The following is an 18773-nucleotide window of genomic DNA, read 5'->3' as shown; positions in this document are numbered from 1 at the left end:
CATAACTATGGGGTGACTTTGCTACCTATTTTCAAAAGAAGGCTCAGGGAAAAATATTATGTGTGACAGTTTTTGTTGGCATCATTTATTCTGTGTATTTTGTTGTCAAGAGGAAGAACTTAGAGAATCTCAAAGGGTGGTGGTTGTTAATTGTATTCTTAGCTTTCATTATTATTGTCAACCGTAAAATTTATATGCTAATGGCAATAATGATGATAAAAATATTAATAATAAAATTATCATCATCATTAAATAAAGGAGAGTTATTCAATAACCAATAGACTTGAAGAAAATAGAAATTGGGGTTTCTGGTTTTGCCACTTCATTTCCTAGGGGCAAATTTTTCATCCTTTGGGGTCCCGTTTTCTTTATCTGAAAAAGTTATGGGTTGTACTAAATGAGCCCTATGATTAATTTCTTCTCTTCATGTACCTTAACTTTCTCATGTTTGCTGGGAGAGAATCTTCTTGACCTAGTCTCTTAGAAAGAAAAATGATGTTAGGGAAAAGGTATAAAATCAGATTTTGTAGCCAATGACCCGGTTATAAAGGAATATAGGGATGTTTACACTCTTTTTCTGTTTTACTCTGTAGTTTCTGTAATAGATGTGCACCATATCCCATGCAATTGGCTTAGAGGGGCCGTGGTACATGCTTTTGTAGAGATATGGAGGTTGCTAACGGGGCACTGATCCGCGATATCTGAGACCACTCAGAATAGCCACAAGGAGCTTTCACCTTCATGAAGTTGTTTTTGACAGTCTGTGCACTTACATTGCAAATCCATGGCTAATTTTCTTTTGAAATTAAAAACGACACCAACATGAATATGTTTTAATGTGTTTTAAGCAGATTTGTTTAATTAAAACCAATGAAATAAACAGCAGTGTGAGTGGTTTTCAGAAACAAACATGTTTGGACATACTGTATATGTAGTCCACCTGTATATGTGAGGGATACTTTTCAAGAACCCGAATGGATGCCTGAGACTTCAGATAGTACTGAAACCTACATACATATTATACTATGTTTTTTTCCTATACATATATACCTATCATAAAACTAGTTAATAAATTAGGCATAGTAAGAGATTAACAACACTAACTAATAATAAAATAAGACCGTTATAACAATATACTGTAGTAAAAGTCATGTGAGTGTGGCCTGTCTCCCTCTTTCTCTTTCAAAATATCTTACTGAATTGTACATACAGCGTAGATTTGCTGGACAAAGGGATGATTCAAGTTCCAGGCAGGATGGAGCAGGACTGGGTGAGATTTCATTATGCCACTCAGAACGGCGCACATTTTTAAAACTTAAGAGTTGTTTATTTCTGGGATTTCCCATTTAATATTTTTGGACAGCAGTTGCTCGCGGGTAACTGAAACCACAGAATGTGAAAGCGCAGGTGATGGGGGGAACACTGTAATTTAAGGAGAGGGAGGATTCTTACCTTTGCGTTTCATTTATTTTTTGGTTGCAGAACTTCAGATGGTGGCAAAGTTGTTGGCACCATAGAGGTCAGTGTCGTGAAGATGGGAGAGATTGAGGATGGAGAAGCTGACCGCATCACGACAGATGTACAGGCACAAAAGGTAGGGTCTCAGCCAGCTCATCACACAAATTAAATTAGAAATGATCCGTTTTGACAGATGCCTGTATCACCAACACCTCTGTGGGGTATGAAATCTCATTATTCATGAGCCAAATGAGAAATCAGCTCTGGATTTTGAGTGTCAGTGTTTCATCCTCTGAACCAGAGGACCTATTTGCATGGAACTCCGCAAAGCCACGTGCCATTCAGAAACACATTCCTCTCCACTGTTGGCTCCTGTGTTGACTTTGCCTCTTCTCCTCTGGAACAAAAGTGTCGATCACTGTTGCATTCTGCCATAATTAACCCTATGTGAGATGCACAGAAGATTCTGTGCCCAAAGTAATCACTCTCCTACTCTCAGAGCTGTCTTTGGAAAACGATGCAGTTTGAATTTAGATTTCATTTTTATGTGAAGGAGGGTAGATTTAATAACGTTTTGCCTTATGAAACTGCAGAGAGAGAAGCAGGAAATAGTATACAGCAGAGAGCTCTAGAACAAGGGCAAAGTCAGTTGGAGGCAAAGCAGCTTCCTCGTGCCCAGGATAAAGGCCTCCATGCATATCAACACGTGTCCAGGAGTTATACTTTCTTTCCACTTTCTTTTCTCCAGGAAAGAGAAACTTGATATAAGTATTAGCCAAAATTCCTGTCTTAGATAACCAATTGCCTATTTTATTGTGGCACAAAGGACAGACTTAAAACGGCTAACAGGTTTTTTTTTGTTTTGTTTTGTTTTGTTTTCAGGAAAATGAGTTTGTATGTACACTATAATCCCTGCCTTTTCAGAAATGAACATTTTTTTAATGATAAGGCCTACTGTGACTTATTTTCTGGCTTGGTGTCTCTTATCTGGGAACATTTGAATTTTTGGTAGTAAGGAAATGTCTGCATGGAAGATGTTTACGTAATACTTAACAAATCATTAACTTTACAAAATATATCTAACATTGCTTTTCAAAAATACATTGTCCTTTCCCCAGAGTAGGCTAAGATCTTACCTTCATCCTCAAGGCTTGTTCTTCTCCGATCCCCTCCTTTCCCTCAGAACATATCTCATATCATGAAAATATTCGAAGGAGGCCCAGAGTTTGAGTCGGTTGTTTGCAAATATTGGGGCCGTGGTAAAGTTGGGCAGCAAATCCTCTGAGGATTTGCATAATCAAGACCCATGTCTTGGGGCTTCATTCAGTCCTTGTGTCCTTTGGAGTTTGATATTACACCCATCTTAGTCACCACCATGTGGATGCTTGTGTCAAGATGGCGGAGGGAAGAATGAGAGGCTAAGTGGGGACTGAGAGTGGGAATAGGCAGATGATCGTCCCTGAATCTGTGGCAGTGTACCAGGAGACCAGGAGCAGAAACACTTCCCAATTCTAAGTAGGGCTACTTTCCCTGCCTCTGAAGCTATTAGTTGGTGCAAAAGTAATTGTGGTTTAAAAGGTTAAAAATAATTGCAAAAACCGCAATTACTTTTGCACCAACCTAATGTTACTGGCCACCTCCCTATTCTCCTCAGAGTTTGTCCACCCCTGGACTCTTTTACTGTGTTGCTATTATGAGGTAGTGCAAATTGAGTCACACTCTTTTCATAAATGGAGAACTCGATGCTCAGGAATATGCCCCACCCAAGACATACTTTATGTTTCTGACTTAGTAATGTCTTAAAAAAAGACTTAACTGAGTTGTCCTAGAAATAGGAGGTGGCAGTGTCAGCGCAAACTGTGTACGAGTCACAAGTATGTTGGCATTACCTTCATCCTGTTGAATTCTTAGTGAACCTTGACCTTTTGCAAAGTTTTTTATAAAGTTGCTATAAACTCTGATGGCACTCCCTAGGAATATGCATGATTGAAAGAAGAGCACGTGGTAGGTCCACTATGCATGATATTTAGAAGAGTTACTTGGAAATAACTTTATCTCAGTGTTTTTCAAAGTGTGGTCAGAATCACCCAGAGTGTTTGCTGGAAACCCAAATACAAGGAACCTTTTCCATATCTGCTAAATCAAAATCCCTATGAAGTACATTAACACAGTTTATTACTAATGGCGATTTAAGTCCTGAAGTTAGTGAATAACCGGAACATATGAGACGACAAAGTCACTGAAATAGAGGTTATCCCTAAAATCACATCCCTCTCACTGGTTTGCATGAATGCGGGAGAAAGAAATGGAACTACTCTTCCCACCATAGTCATGTGGGTTAACGACATACGAGTATTTATGTGGATTTCATCCATCGATATGTACTGTATTAGAGACTTTGCTTATGTAGCTTATGTCTTTGCTTATGTAGCTTATATCTTATTTGATCATATTAGATTCAAACAAGAAGCATCTAAAACAGAAGAGTACACAGGCACACGTACCATTAGCTGTTACATGATTATATTACATGATTATGTTACATGATTATAGAAAATTCCACTATAGGCTTGTAAGAGAGAGAGAGGCACACAGATGGTTCCGTATTACTATGAAAATAATTTCATCTTCACCCCCTGCTAGATACTACAGACAATGCAAAGACAAAAGTTATCAGGGACTTCCAGGAGACTCCAGACCCAACTTAGAAAACCATGATTTAAGGAATACACTAACAGATGTGAAAGAGCTATGCCAAGAAGTATTTGTCTTGGATGAATTCATACTGAGCTTTATGATCATTGTTCTTACAATTTGTCCAATTTTCTAGCCCAATGCATGGAAAATCGATATATTAGTTGATATTCAAAATCATTAAGCTAGCTTCAAGAATTTTACGTATCTTATGTTTTCTCTCCTTGGCCACAATTTCCATCACATGACATTTTTTTAAAGTATTCATTAAAATCGATAGGAATAGGGTGCTCCATGTGGCATACAAAGTGTGTGATGTTTGTTATTCCTGCTCAGAATCACAAATGGGAAGTCATTCCACTGAGAGCACCCACCATGTGTGTAATGCGGCAGCTATCCTTCATAGTGATAGCCATGAACAATATATGTAGCTTAAGCCTCCTTAAGTACAGAGTCCACATTTCTTTTCATCTTTGCATTCTCCGTAGCATCTGGCAAGTATAAAAATGATTCTAGGGTCAATTGTAAATAAATAAATTAAATAAGCCAAAAAAAAAATAAGAAATGTGGTTCTTTGCTAAAGACAGGAGGTATACTCAGGAAACAATTGAAAAAAAAAGAATTACCAAGTACAAATATGAAAATATCGAGTAATTTAGTAAATATTTAAATATTTATTGGGTGTTTTCTGTTGGTTTCATGCATTTAAATCAGGAGAGCATTTTGAATAGTAAACCCTTAAAGACAATACAAACATTGCAAAATAAGAATGTTAAAATTGTCCTAAGTACCTGTGTGGACATTCCCAGTGCGGATGGGAATTACGACTGTATGAAAGTTATATTTCTGTACCTATTTGTTAAATAATAAAGGCTTTCTTTTAGGAAACAGAGTTGTCTTTAATGACACAGAGGCAGGGTGGCCTCCATGTAGGGAAGCAGTTTCTTAGGATAATAGCCTGATCCCTGAATAACGGACATCTTCACTGAAAAGGTTTAATCTAAACCATTTCTATAAGTGATATTGTAGATGGACAGGAGGATGGGCCATAGCTATATACCTTATTATTAGGTGGAAGGATATCAGGGGCAAATCAGGAAAGAATTTGAAGACCAGTCTGAGAACACAGGATTTGATTGGGCAGCAAATAACTATTATCCATTCTAGAACAGAACATGGATGTGATAAATGTAATGTTTACAAAAGACTGTTTTATCAGCTCATATAGGCTGACAGGAGTAGAGGTAATACAGGACATAGGAGAAGTAAAGAATTTTAAGTATGGCCAAGCATCCCTGCACGCTGCTCTGGTGATTTAGGAAGGACGTTTCTAAAATAGCTGTGGGTTAAAAGAAGGGATCCCCTCTGACTTCCAGTTGGTCAGGACAAAGATTTGGAGAACATAAAATTTTAAGAGCTGTTTGCCGTTATTCATTCTTTCACTCTACTAGGACCTCAAATATAAGCCCTGAAAAAGTTATAAAGCACATTTTTTCCCATCAAAAAAGATTCTGAGTAATGTGATGAATGTGATGATAGAGGAATAAGTAGTGGACCATAAGAATACAGAAAGTAAGATTCTCAAAGGGGGCCAGTGCCTGGAGGAGGAAGGGTGGAGGGAGACAGACAGAGAGTGTAGTTCTGATGCACTCTCCTAGGGAGGGTGGTCTGGGCCCTGGTGCCTCGTGAGCAGAACCATGCATGCTCCTCAAGGATGGCTATTTCTCTCAGAACTCATCACCAAGAGAACTTTCTGGGGTTTTGTTTGTTTTGTTTTTATTTGTGTTTATTAGTTTATGTCTGATATAGTTCCTCTAAAAAATTCACTCCTTCCCCAGCCTTCCTCCTTTTTTTTTTTTTTTTTTTTTTTTTTGGCTAGAGAGAGAAAGGAACTCATTTGAAGAAACAATTACTGGCTGTGTGAAAGGTCTCTTGTCAACCTCCTGGGGCCAGAAGAGTTTTGCTTCCTCTGTTAGTTACAGTTTCATGGGAAGCTGAAGGAGAGTCCCACGCGTAGTGATAGGTTATCCGGGATATGGTCTCCCACTCGTGGTTCACTTACTTAGAAGCTGACAATGTGCTCTTCTGTGTTTCTTCTGTCTTTCTGGCTGGAGAAGTGTCAGTTCTGTAAAGGCTCATGAGCGTCAGCATCTTTATACATTGCCCTCATACTTTATGAGCAAGTGTTTGCATTGTTTTGCTGAAGACAAACTCTCCTTTTTTCTTATGTAATTAGATGCTACAGTATAACTTTTTTATTTACAGTTGCCTTTACATAAAAATAATTTTCTTTGTATTGATTCAGAATAATTTCTAGAAAATAATTTGCTTTTTATTGATTGAAAATCATCCCAGCTGTCAGAAATATAAAACTCTTCATTCAGCTTGTCAGATGTGATTTCCTGTACTAGGAACATATCTCTCTAGCATGTGGGAACAATCCCTTCCCACTTTTCATTTTCTTTCTTACGTAGTCTTTAACTAGAACTGAAATGCAGTCTATAATTATATAATACAATCATATTATATATAAATATAAGTAAATAATCACAAGTTAATCAAGCTTCCTAGTAAAGATAAAGCTGCAAATAGATGTACAAAAATGTCTTACTCAAAATTTTTTTAAATCATGTGCATTGCCTCCTATTTTGTAAACAAAGTAAAAGAATTTTCATATTTTGATTTCTTTCAAATATGTTTTCTTTTCCTTTTGTGCTTTCCTAGTGTGCACTGGTATGTGAATGTACAACCCAAGAAAGTGTAAGCGGAAAAGACAACTTACCTTTTTTGAATGCAGGTATGTACGTCAGTTCTAGAAACTTACATGAGATACATTTTGATTTCCTCCAAACTCAACACTGAATCTCAACAGCATTCTCACAGAATCATGTGTGAACACTTAATAATTGGTGATGATGAGGAGCCAATAAAGTGGGGGTAGATTTGACAATTCCATAAGAAAGATAAGTAAATACTTTGGCTGTATGGCAAAACAAATTCCTGTTAGCTGTTGGATTTTATATGATTTGAAACAAGACCCACTGGAAGACTGAGTAAGTATTAGAAATGTGAAACTTTTATTTAGTTTGACTTTCTAATTATAGAACTCAAAATAAAGTTGTTAAAACAGTAGATTTATGGGTCCAGTAGAAAAAATTTGCACACATATTTGTACATTTCTGGATATGTATGTATATACTACGTTACTTATGGTAATATATTTGCATTTCAACAGGCATTAAACAGTGTGTTAGATGATGACCTTGTGAATAAAATTGAGACATATGGTACAGTTAAAAATGTGTGATAATATCTATATGTAAATTATGGAGCTAACATTTGAATAATGTAAATTATGGTACCAATAATAATATTGTGAATGATAACTATTACAGTGACAGGTGATATGCTTAATGCCTTTCATCCCTTAGCTCACCTTGCTTTCTGAGATCTGATGAGTGCTATGAAGGCACTGTTATTATCCCTGGGTGACAGATGAAGCAATTGGTCAAGGTCATCTACCTAGCATGTAACAGGTTCAGAATTTAAATCCACTTTTTATCTCAAGGCCTTTGCTTTTAATTACTAGGCTGTGCTATTACTAAAAAGCCGTTAATTAATAAGCTAATGTACCAACAGAATAAGTTTTAAATTTTTTTTTAGCCTTGCCACGTTGTGCATTTAAACAAAGAAATAGATAGCATAATAATCAGCTTAATGAATGATACCAAAATTTAAAGGCTTACTAACACATAACCTCTGAACTATTAACCATTTTTCCCTGAAGGAAGCCACTGACAATAGGAAAAGGGAGTGGAAAAAGGGAAGGCAGCTCTTTGTGTTAATACCTACAGGAACGGAAAATAAAATTTAACACAACAAAACATTAGCTATATTTGTGTAGAATGAGGGATTATACCAATGAAGAACAGCTTCTTCTCAACTTATGACCAAATAATATGTTTTTCAAAAAATATATTAAGGACGTAATATTGGAAAAACGTGCATTAAACAGTGAAGGGTCGACCCAGACAGTTGGACCAGCCACGTACCATAAAAGGACTTGATAAGTTATCAGTGTGGTTAAAATATCTACTGTATCCTCTAAGTGTCCTCCTCACATTTATTTTTCCACGTGAAAGTTGACCAAACCATTAGTCATTTATTTTAATATATCTAAATAATCTATTTAATTTACTAAATGTCAGTTTTGAGAAATAATTTTGAGTGTAGGAGATGTTAAATTCATTTTAAATACAGTTTGAATGAATCAGGTTATCACCAAAATCACTTATACTATGAGATAATTTTGTAATGATTCACTCATATGAACCTCATAATTTTTTATGCACACAAAAAGAAGTACAATTTTTAAAATTCTGATTGGCTTAATATAAATTTCAAAGACAAAGAGAGAAATGGTTCTGTAAGTATGATAATATATTACCTAAAGAAGCAGAGACAGGGGGAATATAGTGAAAAATAAATTTGTAGTTCCTAACACTTGTGCCATAAAACCTGTAACACATGAGTCTTGGAAGTGTATTAACTCTTCCAGCTTACTAGGGTACTATTCTTATGTGTAAATTGTAATATGACAAAAACAACTTATATGGAATTGCACTCTGCAATTAAAATAGACTTACATAGTGTGGGGAGAGATGATTGCTTACTACTTTATTCATGGAGGTGACAGTTGTTTTGGCTGTGATTCTACACTTAGCTCCAATGACACTTTTCCACTCTCCTTAGTCTGGGCACCAAAGAGGAGCCCTCAGAACCTAGGATATTTGCCACAAATATATCTTTGAACCTTCTTCTATTCGGGAAAGACAAGACTAAGTAACAGTCAAGTGTTATAAAAGCTAGACTTAAAAAAAAAGTGCAGCTAAAGTACTACTTACGAAATGTTTCTGTTCAAAACATAAAAGTGTATTGTGTAGATAGAGAATACATATGACTTTGGCTTATGTGTACCTTTTTCTTTTGTTCTATTTATTTATCTGTCTAAAACTTTGGAATTAATCCATTATATTCCCAGGTGGCTTTTTTTTTTTCAATCTGTAGGCAAAAGGAGCTATTGACATTCTTCCCAAGTCTTTGAATTAATGTATTATATGGAACTTGCCAGCCTCAAGTGAGTTATGAAGTACTTATTGAGTGAGTGTAAGAGAATGCCATATCTCATAGCAGCTCTTCCCTATTCTATTTATATCTCTAGATGTTTAATTTCTAATTCAGGAAATTCACTTATCTGTTGTAAGACTAAAAAAGAAAAAGCTCTTCCCCCTAAGGTCTCACTTTTTCCACGCCCTGTTTTGCCTTGCAAGTTTAATGTGTATGTTGGGAGTCTGGGGAATTGAGAGCAGAAGGAGAGAAAGAACAAGAAGTGTGTGTAGGGGATGGGAGGGGGGTGGCATAATTTACAATTCCAGAAGAAAGATAACCAAATTCCTTTTTGCTGTTGGGTTTTATATTCTCTGAAACAGACACACTAGAAGACACAGTAAGTATTAGAAATGCGAAGCTCTTACTTAGTTTACTTTCTAATTACATAATTATATACTCATATAATAAAGTTAAAATAGTGGATGTACCTCTTTGACTCTTTGCTTATTGATTTAAATAAAATGGAGGTAAGAACACTTTTGCTTGTTGTTGGGGTGGGGGCATAAGGGAAGTTAATTTTGATCTTAGAGATATGCAGATGTTTGGGTCTCTCCTATGTCCTGCTAAATCACTTCACGAGGCACCTTGTCTGTAGCAGGACAATAATGAGTGGGTTCTTGCGGCATTAACATAAGAGCACTAACAACTGGCAGATCTGGTGTCAAAGCTTCGATGTGCCAACCAGCCATGTGACCCTGACAGACAGTTTAGCTAATGTGGACATAAATTCTTTTAAAATGAGCAAATTAACCTGAACAGTCCCTGACTTCTTTTTGGCTCTCAAATGTTTGAAGGTGATGTAGCTTAGTTTAGCTTTTGCTATCTTTTCCTTCACTTTAGAAATATTTCATAAAAGTTTTCATTTTAATCTGTTTCACATGGAGTCACATATCACTTCTTTGTCATTTGCAGTGGTCTTAGGAGTTATTTCTGTGTAATTAGCCTGACCACAGATACACCTTTTAAAATTTTTGTCAGGAAGACAATTCTCTCTCTATTTCTTTACTCTCCAATTTTCCTTGTAAAAGTATACTGCTAGAGTATTTCACCGGACCCTTAGATACTATGCCAAATCTGTGGCACTCATGGGCCCTGTCACTAAGCTTTCCGTTATCTTCACATTTTGAGTGAGTTACCCCTGTCAGCAAACATTGGATCTGGGGCAGCATCTTCCTTGATTGAATTCAACTTCTTGATTCACGAAATTATCCTCTATATTCTTTAATGACGACTTTCATGCTGTATATGAACATATATACTGCCTTTCATGTTCACGAAGGGTGTATCTGACAGCGGTGATTTCCATGATTCTGCCAAATGGAGTCTGAGCAGGGACTGTCCTACTGTCAGTCCTAAAGGCAAACAGTTTGCCCTGTTTGGAGAATTTATTAGTGTCTGTATTTCTGGCTTCACAGATCAATCACACCTTTTCTCAAAATAGGCCACTGTATTTTTCATTCTTTTTCTCTCCAAATAGCCATCTACTACTGTTGCTTTGCAGAAGATGCTAGGTTATAAGCTATTTAAGAAGAAGGAACATTGCTTATTTATTTCTGTATCTCCAGGACCAGAATACAATAGAAACTCAATACATTTTTTGCCAAATAGCTGCTAACAGGTATATCTTATCATTTGAATTTATAGTTCAGGTAACAGAAAACCACGTTGTTATTCTCTCCATAAGAAAAAATGTTCAAGTTTGAAATAAAATAATTGATTACTTTCCTTAAAAATTATTACCAAATTATCATTTGTAAATGTTTTCTTCCATATAGGGTACCATAGATTTTAAGTGCCTTTTATAATGTCACATAACTGAGCTAAATATTGGGGTCACATTCTCCTCACCACCACCAACATCCAAAGCAACGCATGACTCAGAATATTTTAAGAGATTGTCAAAAATGTTCCATTCTATACTTATTTGAGTCCTGATGAATTCTAGACAAAAAGCACATCCCAGTTCCCCCCCCCTTTTTTTTAATTTTCATTCACATGATACTAAATCTACTAACTTGTCAAATTTTGGATGATATCATTTTATATTAACGATGACATTTCTGTTGTATTTTCTCCATACTAGTTCATAAAGATTTTAACCCTTGTATTTATAACTCTCTGATATATACAGTTTGGAGTCATTTTGGCTTATAACATTGACGCTGGATCCTATTCTTGTATACTTATCACTGGATATCTTTGTCCTTTGCTGTTTTAACAAATGTGGTGGGGTCCATTAACCTTGTTCTTTGGATTTCCATATAGTCTCATTACTGTGCGCTCATATATTTAGGATGTTAAGCAGTTTCAATGGAAGAATGAAATTCACTAATAATCAAGGGAATCATCTCTTAGACACCTTTAAATGCTTCCACTATCTTTCTGTTGTACGTACATATCCTCCTCCACTGCCCACTTTAGGTAAACTAGAAGAAAAATTCAGACAAGATGATATAGTCAAAAAGTTAATATTTTGTGGATGAACGTGAGGAGATCTTTCTCTCACGTATGATTTTTCCTTCCTTCATTCTGTGCTCTCCCTTGAAGTGCGGTTTTTTAATTGCGTCCTTGCCTCCTGTATTTCCCCTTCTCAGTGTACACAGTTTTGGGTACTCTAGCTGTTCTTCTCTTAGGGAAAGGAATGGTGGGAAATATCTGACTTGCAAGGTTTAAGCTCATTTCTGTGGAATGTTTGCATTTAATGGTCACTGTGCTAGGTACAGGAGATAAAATGAGAATGAGGAAAGCAGAACAGTCCTGGCCTTCACAAAGTTGTCATTCTCATGGGGGCCACTAAACAGTAAACAGACAATTGTAGCACAGGTGGCAAGAACCATGCTAGGGATGGGGATGGGAAATACAAAGGAGAGACACCAGTGGGGAGATGGGGTGGAAGTCAAGGAAGGATTCCTGGAGGAGGTGCTAGCAGAGCTGAGTTTATAAGATGATGATCTACATAGGAAAGAGGGGTGCTCCTTTGAGTTCTAGGGAATGCCTTGATCAGAGGCAAATTGTCAAGAAACAACTTGAATTCAGTGAACTACAGGTCGCTCAGCATGAAATATGAGCCAGCTTTTACTTTCTCTAGTTTTGTTCTTTACTTTAACGACTGAACTGGAATAAACAGGGCAAATCAAACAAGAATAAGTGAAGCAAATCTTTTTTTTTTGACCACCCCAAATCTAAAATCCAAATTCTACACATTAAATTCACCAATTATCACCAATTACAGACTAAAGGCCCACAAATATCATTTTTATGTTTTATTCTGATATCTAGTATAGGTTTTCTTATTGTTGGCCCTGAATTGAAGATGGAGGGTCAGGTCAAGAGTTTGTGGGTTTGGCTAGACTAGCACTTTGTCCAACTCAACTTATATCCTATTTCTATTCTTTTTTTACTATTTTGCAACACCAGACAAACAGTAACACAATTTAGATTTTATAACAAACCTAGAGAATGGTAACTAAAAATTTCTTGGAAGTTTGTTTTTCTTTTTTTTTTAAACAATTAATTTCATCTTCATTACTTTTAAAGAGATACCTCTTTACTGTAATTTTGGAGTTCCCCTCATGCTTTTTACCCTCTCTTTTCTATTAGCCACGCTTAGTATAGTGTTTTAGTGATTTTATTTTTCACCCAGTCTTAAAAAGAGCCAACATACATTTAAAATGTATATAAATCTAAGATATTTTCAAGTACAAATAAGGGTCTGTCAGTATCTAATTGGATTACACAGACTTATCTATGGTAAGTATAATGTAGCATTTGGAGAATAGGCAATGTATGTACATTCATCTGAATAATTAAACTATTGAACAACTGCATAATTAAAAGCTACAGAATGAATAGATTTTCTACAAGAATCTGCAGTACATTAAAGTCAGATTCCATTTAAATATGCAACTCCTACCACCTCCCAAAAGCAAGAATGTACATGAAGATAATCACAAATGAGCTTCCACTGGAGAAAAACATTGAACACTACCTGATAGAATAAAGCTTTTTGATGATTCTCTCTACCCAGAATCCAGATTTCCAAAATTTTTTGTCCAATCTACTGACATCCCTAACAGAGACACAGAAAAGAGAAAATCACCCTTGTGATATCTCTCTGGTTTATCTTTTCTGCCCTGGGTTGCTTGAGCAGTCATCTTTTTGTGTGTGTTGTCTGTGTGTTGGCTTCGTTGACCATTTCCTTGGGGTCTTTACTTTGATCATTCAAAATTGGAGCAGCTTGGCTTTCACAATTGCTGAATCCCACAAAATAGCAGGGGGCATACTATCTTGTTAAAGAGACCCTGTTACAGTGTCTGGGAGATACAATAGAGAAATTTGAGTTGTGCTGCAGTTTGGGAGGGAAATCTGTTATTTCCTTTCTATCCACAGGTTCACCTATGGGGTAGACCTAAGGGAATGTATCGACAGGTGGACCACCTTAGAACTTTACCCTTGTTAAGTCATCACAAGACCATGATGTGGTCCAAAATGTCTCCACTACTTTTCTCTTGGTAGAATCTGTTACATGATATTTTTAATAATTGTTTTGGCAAAAGCAGTGAAAAAAAAATGAAGAGAATAAACACAAGTCTGTCCTTAAAAGGAACTTGTAATAGATGTTAATTATTGTTGCTGGGTTGAAACTATTGTGTGGTCAGAAATGCGTCTCTTATATGAAGAAAAATTTGGCATCAGTGGAGAGGCAGAGCTTAAAGTGACAGATTCATTTGCACAGCTGAAGTGTATGTGCAGAACTGTCAAAATTTTATCTCTGCTATAAGGGAGAAGCATTAAAAAATTGACAAAAATATTCATCATTTATGGTCCATTGTTCAATATTTGATGCATGAGTACCATGCATTTCTTTTATGTGAGGTTGACAAAATCGCCCCACTATCAACCCGGCAAGAATTTTGAGTTGAGAACAACTTATCTGGTCATTTTTGTAAACAGTGCAACAAATTTACATGGTAGTTAAAAGTCAGACCATATTTATTTTTCATTTTTTAAATTATACTCCATTATATGGTACTTTAGGATACAGAGTAAGAATCCTGCTGGATCAAATTGGGTTGTAAAGTGGATCTCTCTGTATCTGCATTGAGATCCTGATAAATACACTCATACATGATTTAGTACTAATGTTTGGAGACCTGTGAGTGTCAAAAGATCAGAATTGAATCATGAAAGTTAGATAGGATACTTATTGGGGATTTTTCTTTTTTTGGATGATCAAGTTGTCTGATTTTTAAAATTATTTGTCCCAATTGTTTCCCTTAAAAACAGCAGTATTCTCATAGAATCCTTAGATGTGTATGGTGGGGTGGTCAGAGGAAAGTTCTGGAGCTCATTAATCAAACTGCCCTTGATTTCTGCTGAAAAAAAAAAAAAAAAAAAATTATACTTAGAATGCTTTGAAAAACATTAAAATGAAAATAATAAAACCAAAAGTTGAAGGACTAGTTCTGTGATAACAGAAAATTAAGAATTTTGTAATTTATAACTTAATTCAAAACTACAGATTTTCTAAAAAATTATTATTGTTTTGAAAAAGACAAGAAAACTCCAAGGATTTAAACCATGGTTTGAAAGATACAAAGATTCTATGTATTAAAAAAAAAAAAAAAAAAAGTTAAAAAGCAGCGCACATATACTGAGTAGAGATAAGCCATGTAATTGAATATTTATTTAGGTTACTAAGGACATTTTGGAGATTTTTTTCTGTCTTACTACAAAAGGATACATTTATATTCCTGATCATATTAACTATATTAGAATTCATGAGAGTTTATGAATGGTTTAACCTGATTGACACTATATTGAATTCAACATATACTTTTTTTTTCTTCTCTGACTCTAGAGTTATGACAATAGAGGGTATAGAAAAATTCTTTCTATCTTTCAAACATTGTCACATTAAAAATGAATGAAATACCGTTGTTTCTTTCACTGGCTATCTGTAAATTCTTATATTACAGATGAAAGAAAATACATCTGATAAGGCTTACTATCCAAAATGTATAAAGAACTCATATAACTCAATAGCAAAAGAAATAAACAATTCAGTTTAAAAAAAAAAAATTGGTAGAGGCTCTGAATAGACATGTTTTTCCAAAGAAAACATACAGATGGCCAACAGGTACATGCAAATATGCTCAACATGACTAATAATCAGGGAGATGCAAATCAAAACCACAGTGAGATATCTCCTCACACCTAATAGCATGGCTAATAGCAAAAGGACAAGAAATAACAAGTCTTGGCCAGGATGTGGAGGAAAGGGAACCCTTGTGCACTGTTGTTGGAAACGTAAATTGGTGTAGCTGCTATGGAAAACAGTATGAAAATTCCTCAAAATAATTAAAAATAGAACTACCATGTAAATCAGCAATTTCACTTCTGGGTATTTATGCAAAGAAAATGAAAACACTACTTCAAAAATATATATACACATCCATGTTCATTGCAGCATTATTTTCAATGGCCAAGACATGGAAACAACTTAAGCACCCATCAATGGATGAATGGATAAAGACGATGTGATATATATAAATATATATTTTATATATGTAATATATATAGTATTATATATAATATATATGGAATATTATTCAGTTATTGAAAAAATGAAATCTTCCCATTTGTAACAACATTGACGAACCTTGAGGGCATTACGCTAAGTGAAATATGTTAGACAGAGAAAGACACCATGTGGACTGACTTATATGTGGGACGGAAGGAAGGAAGGAAGGAAGGAAGGAAGGAAGGAAGGAAGGAAGGAAGGAAGGAAGGAAGGAAGGAAGGAAGAAAGAAAGAAACTCAGAGATACAGAGAGCAGATTGGTGGTTGCCAGAGGCAGGGGTAGGGGGGTGAAATGGGTGAAGGGAGTCAAAAAATACAAACATCCAATTATAAAATAAAAAACTCATGCGGGTATAATATATAACATGTTGACTCTAATTAATAATACTGTATTGCATATCTGAAAGTTACTAAAAGAGTAGATCTTGAAAGTTCTCATCACAAGAAAAATAATGTGCAACTATGTATGGTGACAGATAAGGCCTATTATGTTATATATAATATATAAATAATATATAAATATATTTATTAAATATATTATTTATATACGTTATTTATATAATATATATTATATAATTATACATAATATAATGAATAATATATAATATATAATTATGTATTATAGATATAATTACATACTATATATGTATATATATATATATATATATATACCACTTACTGTGGTAATCATTTAATAATATATAAAATGTTGAGTCATCATATTATATGCCTGAAATATAATGTTATATGACTATTATACCTTAATAAAAAAGAAACTACATATAATGAATTTTATATTTGGATCTGTGATATAATCTAATTGATAAAACTTACAGATCATATTTATGTTAATAATATAATCTCGTTGGACACACAACTCTAGATTTTAAATACTGTCCCTCAGTATATTCTACTGTTTTCTGGTTTCTTTTGGTGCTTTTGAAAAGTGAACACTCTAGCTATTTCTTAGTATGGGGTAGGTAAGTGTACTGGAAGCTTTGAATCTGGTTGTTGAAGAGTGGAATCTTTGAAATCAAGATTTCCAATGTAATATCAATTCTGATAATGATTTATAAACTGTACCTCAAAGAATGAATTGTTACAGAGGAATGGGTAAATGGATCCTCATTTTAACGTTCAGAAAAATATTATATGTTTACCTACGTAGTGAATGAGATACAGTCTTATGGAACCCTAAAATTTTGAAAGGCATTTTACCTTATACATTGGAGAGACATGACCCACACCCATGCTCAGTATTATTTAAAGCTTACATCTACTTCAATAGCAAATTCTGTTTTATTCGGCTTTCTTGGTAAACTGGAACCAAATAGTCTTAGATACTTGATTCGTGATTGATCTGATATATTTTGCCCATTAAGCTTTGGTGTATGAGAGCCTAATAACAATGGAAATAAAATTCTACCCTAAAATACATGGCTTGGGAATGTGGTAAAAGTGTTTTCCTCACAAAAAAAGGTATCAAGTATTATTTTAATATCTGACCCTATACTTTCTCTTTAACTCTTTAAAACCCTTCATGGTGTGGCCTTATTGCTTCTCCCTTTAGGGTGTCCACCTACCCTAAATGCACAGTTGGTTTATAGTCTCCCTGTATTTCTTCTGATAATATGTGATTTCAAGAAAATGTGTTATTGGCTCGTTGGCACCACTATATGTATGATATTGAATTGTAATAGATCATAAGCCAAGGAATAAACTTTTCTGACATTTAGAAATAAATAACTTTTAGTAGTAGGACCATTTAAAACCTCTGAAATAATTTATCACTTGTCACCTACTATAAGTTAACTAAGAATGATGAGAAGAAATTCAGAAATATAATTTTTCAAAGTATGTATTATGTATCAATGCCTATATTTTCATCTATATTTATAAGTATATATGCTTTAAGAAAATCTTTAGAAGAGAAAGGAATTAATAAGTGGTAAGTTAAAGAACCACAGTAGCCAGCCACATTTATGAATTAGAATTTGATGTGTCACTTTTAATTTAATAAAGACTATATGTCCCAGAAACTACTGACAAAATAAGGTGTAAGAACAAAATTTTTAGAAATTCAAATACACTAATAGCTTATGATAAAAAAACAAATTTTGATTAAATAATTAGGACGGTACCCTGGTTAATGATTTTGTTAATTGACCTTCATCGAATGTGCATTTCTCTATCATTAACCATTAAGCTTTTATTTTTCCCTTTTTCCTCAGTGTTGAAGAACCCAGTGTGTAAATTATATAGATTTCCCACATCTGACAATAAGTGGATGCGAATCCGGGAGCAGATGTCAGAGAGCATACTTTCTTTTCATATTCCTAAGGAATTGATCTCTCTTCACATAAAAGAAGATTTGTGTAGGTAAGAGAACGTAATTTATGATTGTCTCTCACATTATTTATTTTCTTCTATAAAACATCTTTTTTCTTAAAGTATGATGAAAGCATAAAATTCTAGAGCTGCACTGTCCAGTATGGAGGCCATTAGCCCTGTGTGGCTATGAATCACTTAAAATATAACTAGTCTAATTGGAGATGTTCTGTAAATGTAAAATACGCGTCAGATTTTGAATTCTTAGTACATAAACAACAACGATAAAAAAAGACTGATTTTATAGTTGGGATTAAATAAAAATATTATTAATTTCTGCTGCTTTTTTTTTCTCTTTAAATATGACTACTAGAAAAATTTTAATTGCATGTGTGACTCTCCTTTGTGGCTTGCTTTATATTTCTATTGAAAAGCTTGGCATATAGCCAATAACCTGAGATTGGACCTTGCGTCTTTGTGTCTTTACACCATCTGATTTTGGTTGTCATTTCTGTAAGAAATTCCTACTTGGCTCTTCTTTG

At 34.7% G+C, this 18773-nt stretch overlaps 1 protein-coding gene across 5 annotated transcripts in view; it reads left to right on the top strand.

The window, feature by feature from the left end:
* Nucleotides 1-18773, top strand: part of INPP4B (inositol polyphosphate-4-phosphatase type II B) — a 574953-nt gene that overhangs the window by 406735 nt on the left and 149445 nt on the right. For all 5 annotated transcript variants that reach the window (XM_081077545.1, XM_081077547.1, XM_081077546.1 and 2 more), the window contains 3 exons: nucleotides 1483-1594; nucleotides 6877-6949; nucleotides 18135-18282. In XM_081077545.1, the coding sequence (XP_080933671.1) occupies nucleotides 1483-1594; nucleotides 6877-6949; nucleotides 18135-18282 (333 nt within the window). The remainder of the gene's footprint in view (nucleotides 1-1482; nucleotides 1595-6876; nucleotides 6950-18134; nucleotides 18283-18773) is intronic.

This window comes from Rhinolophus hipposideros (assembly GCF_964194185.1).
Source record: "Rhinolophus hipposideros genome assembly, chromosome: 16".
NCBI classification, from domain to species: Eukaryota; Metazoa; Chordata; class Mammalia; order Chiroptera; family Rhinolophidae; genus Rhinolophus; species Rhinolophus hipposideros.
Note: the sequence above shows the minus strand (reverse complement) of the source record. Positions and strands in the feature narration are given on the sequence as shown.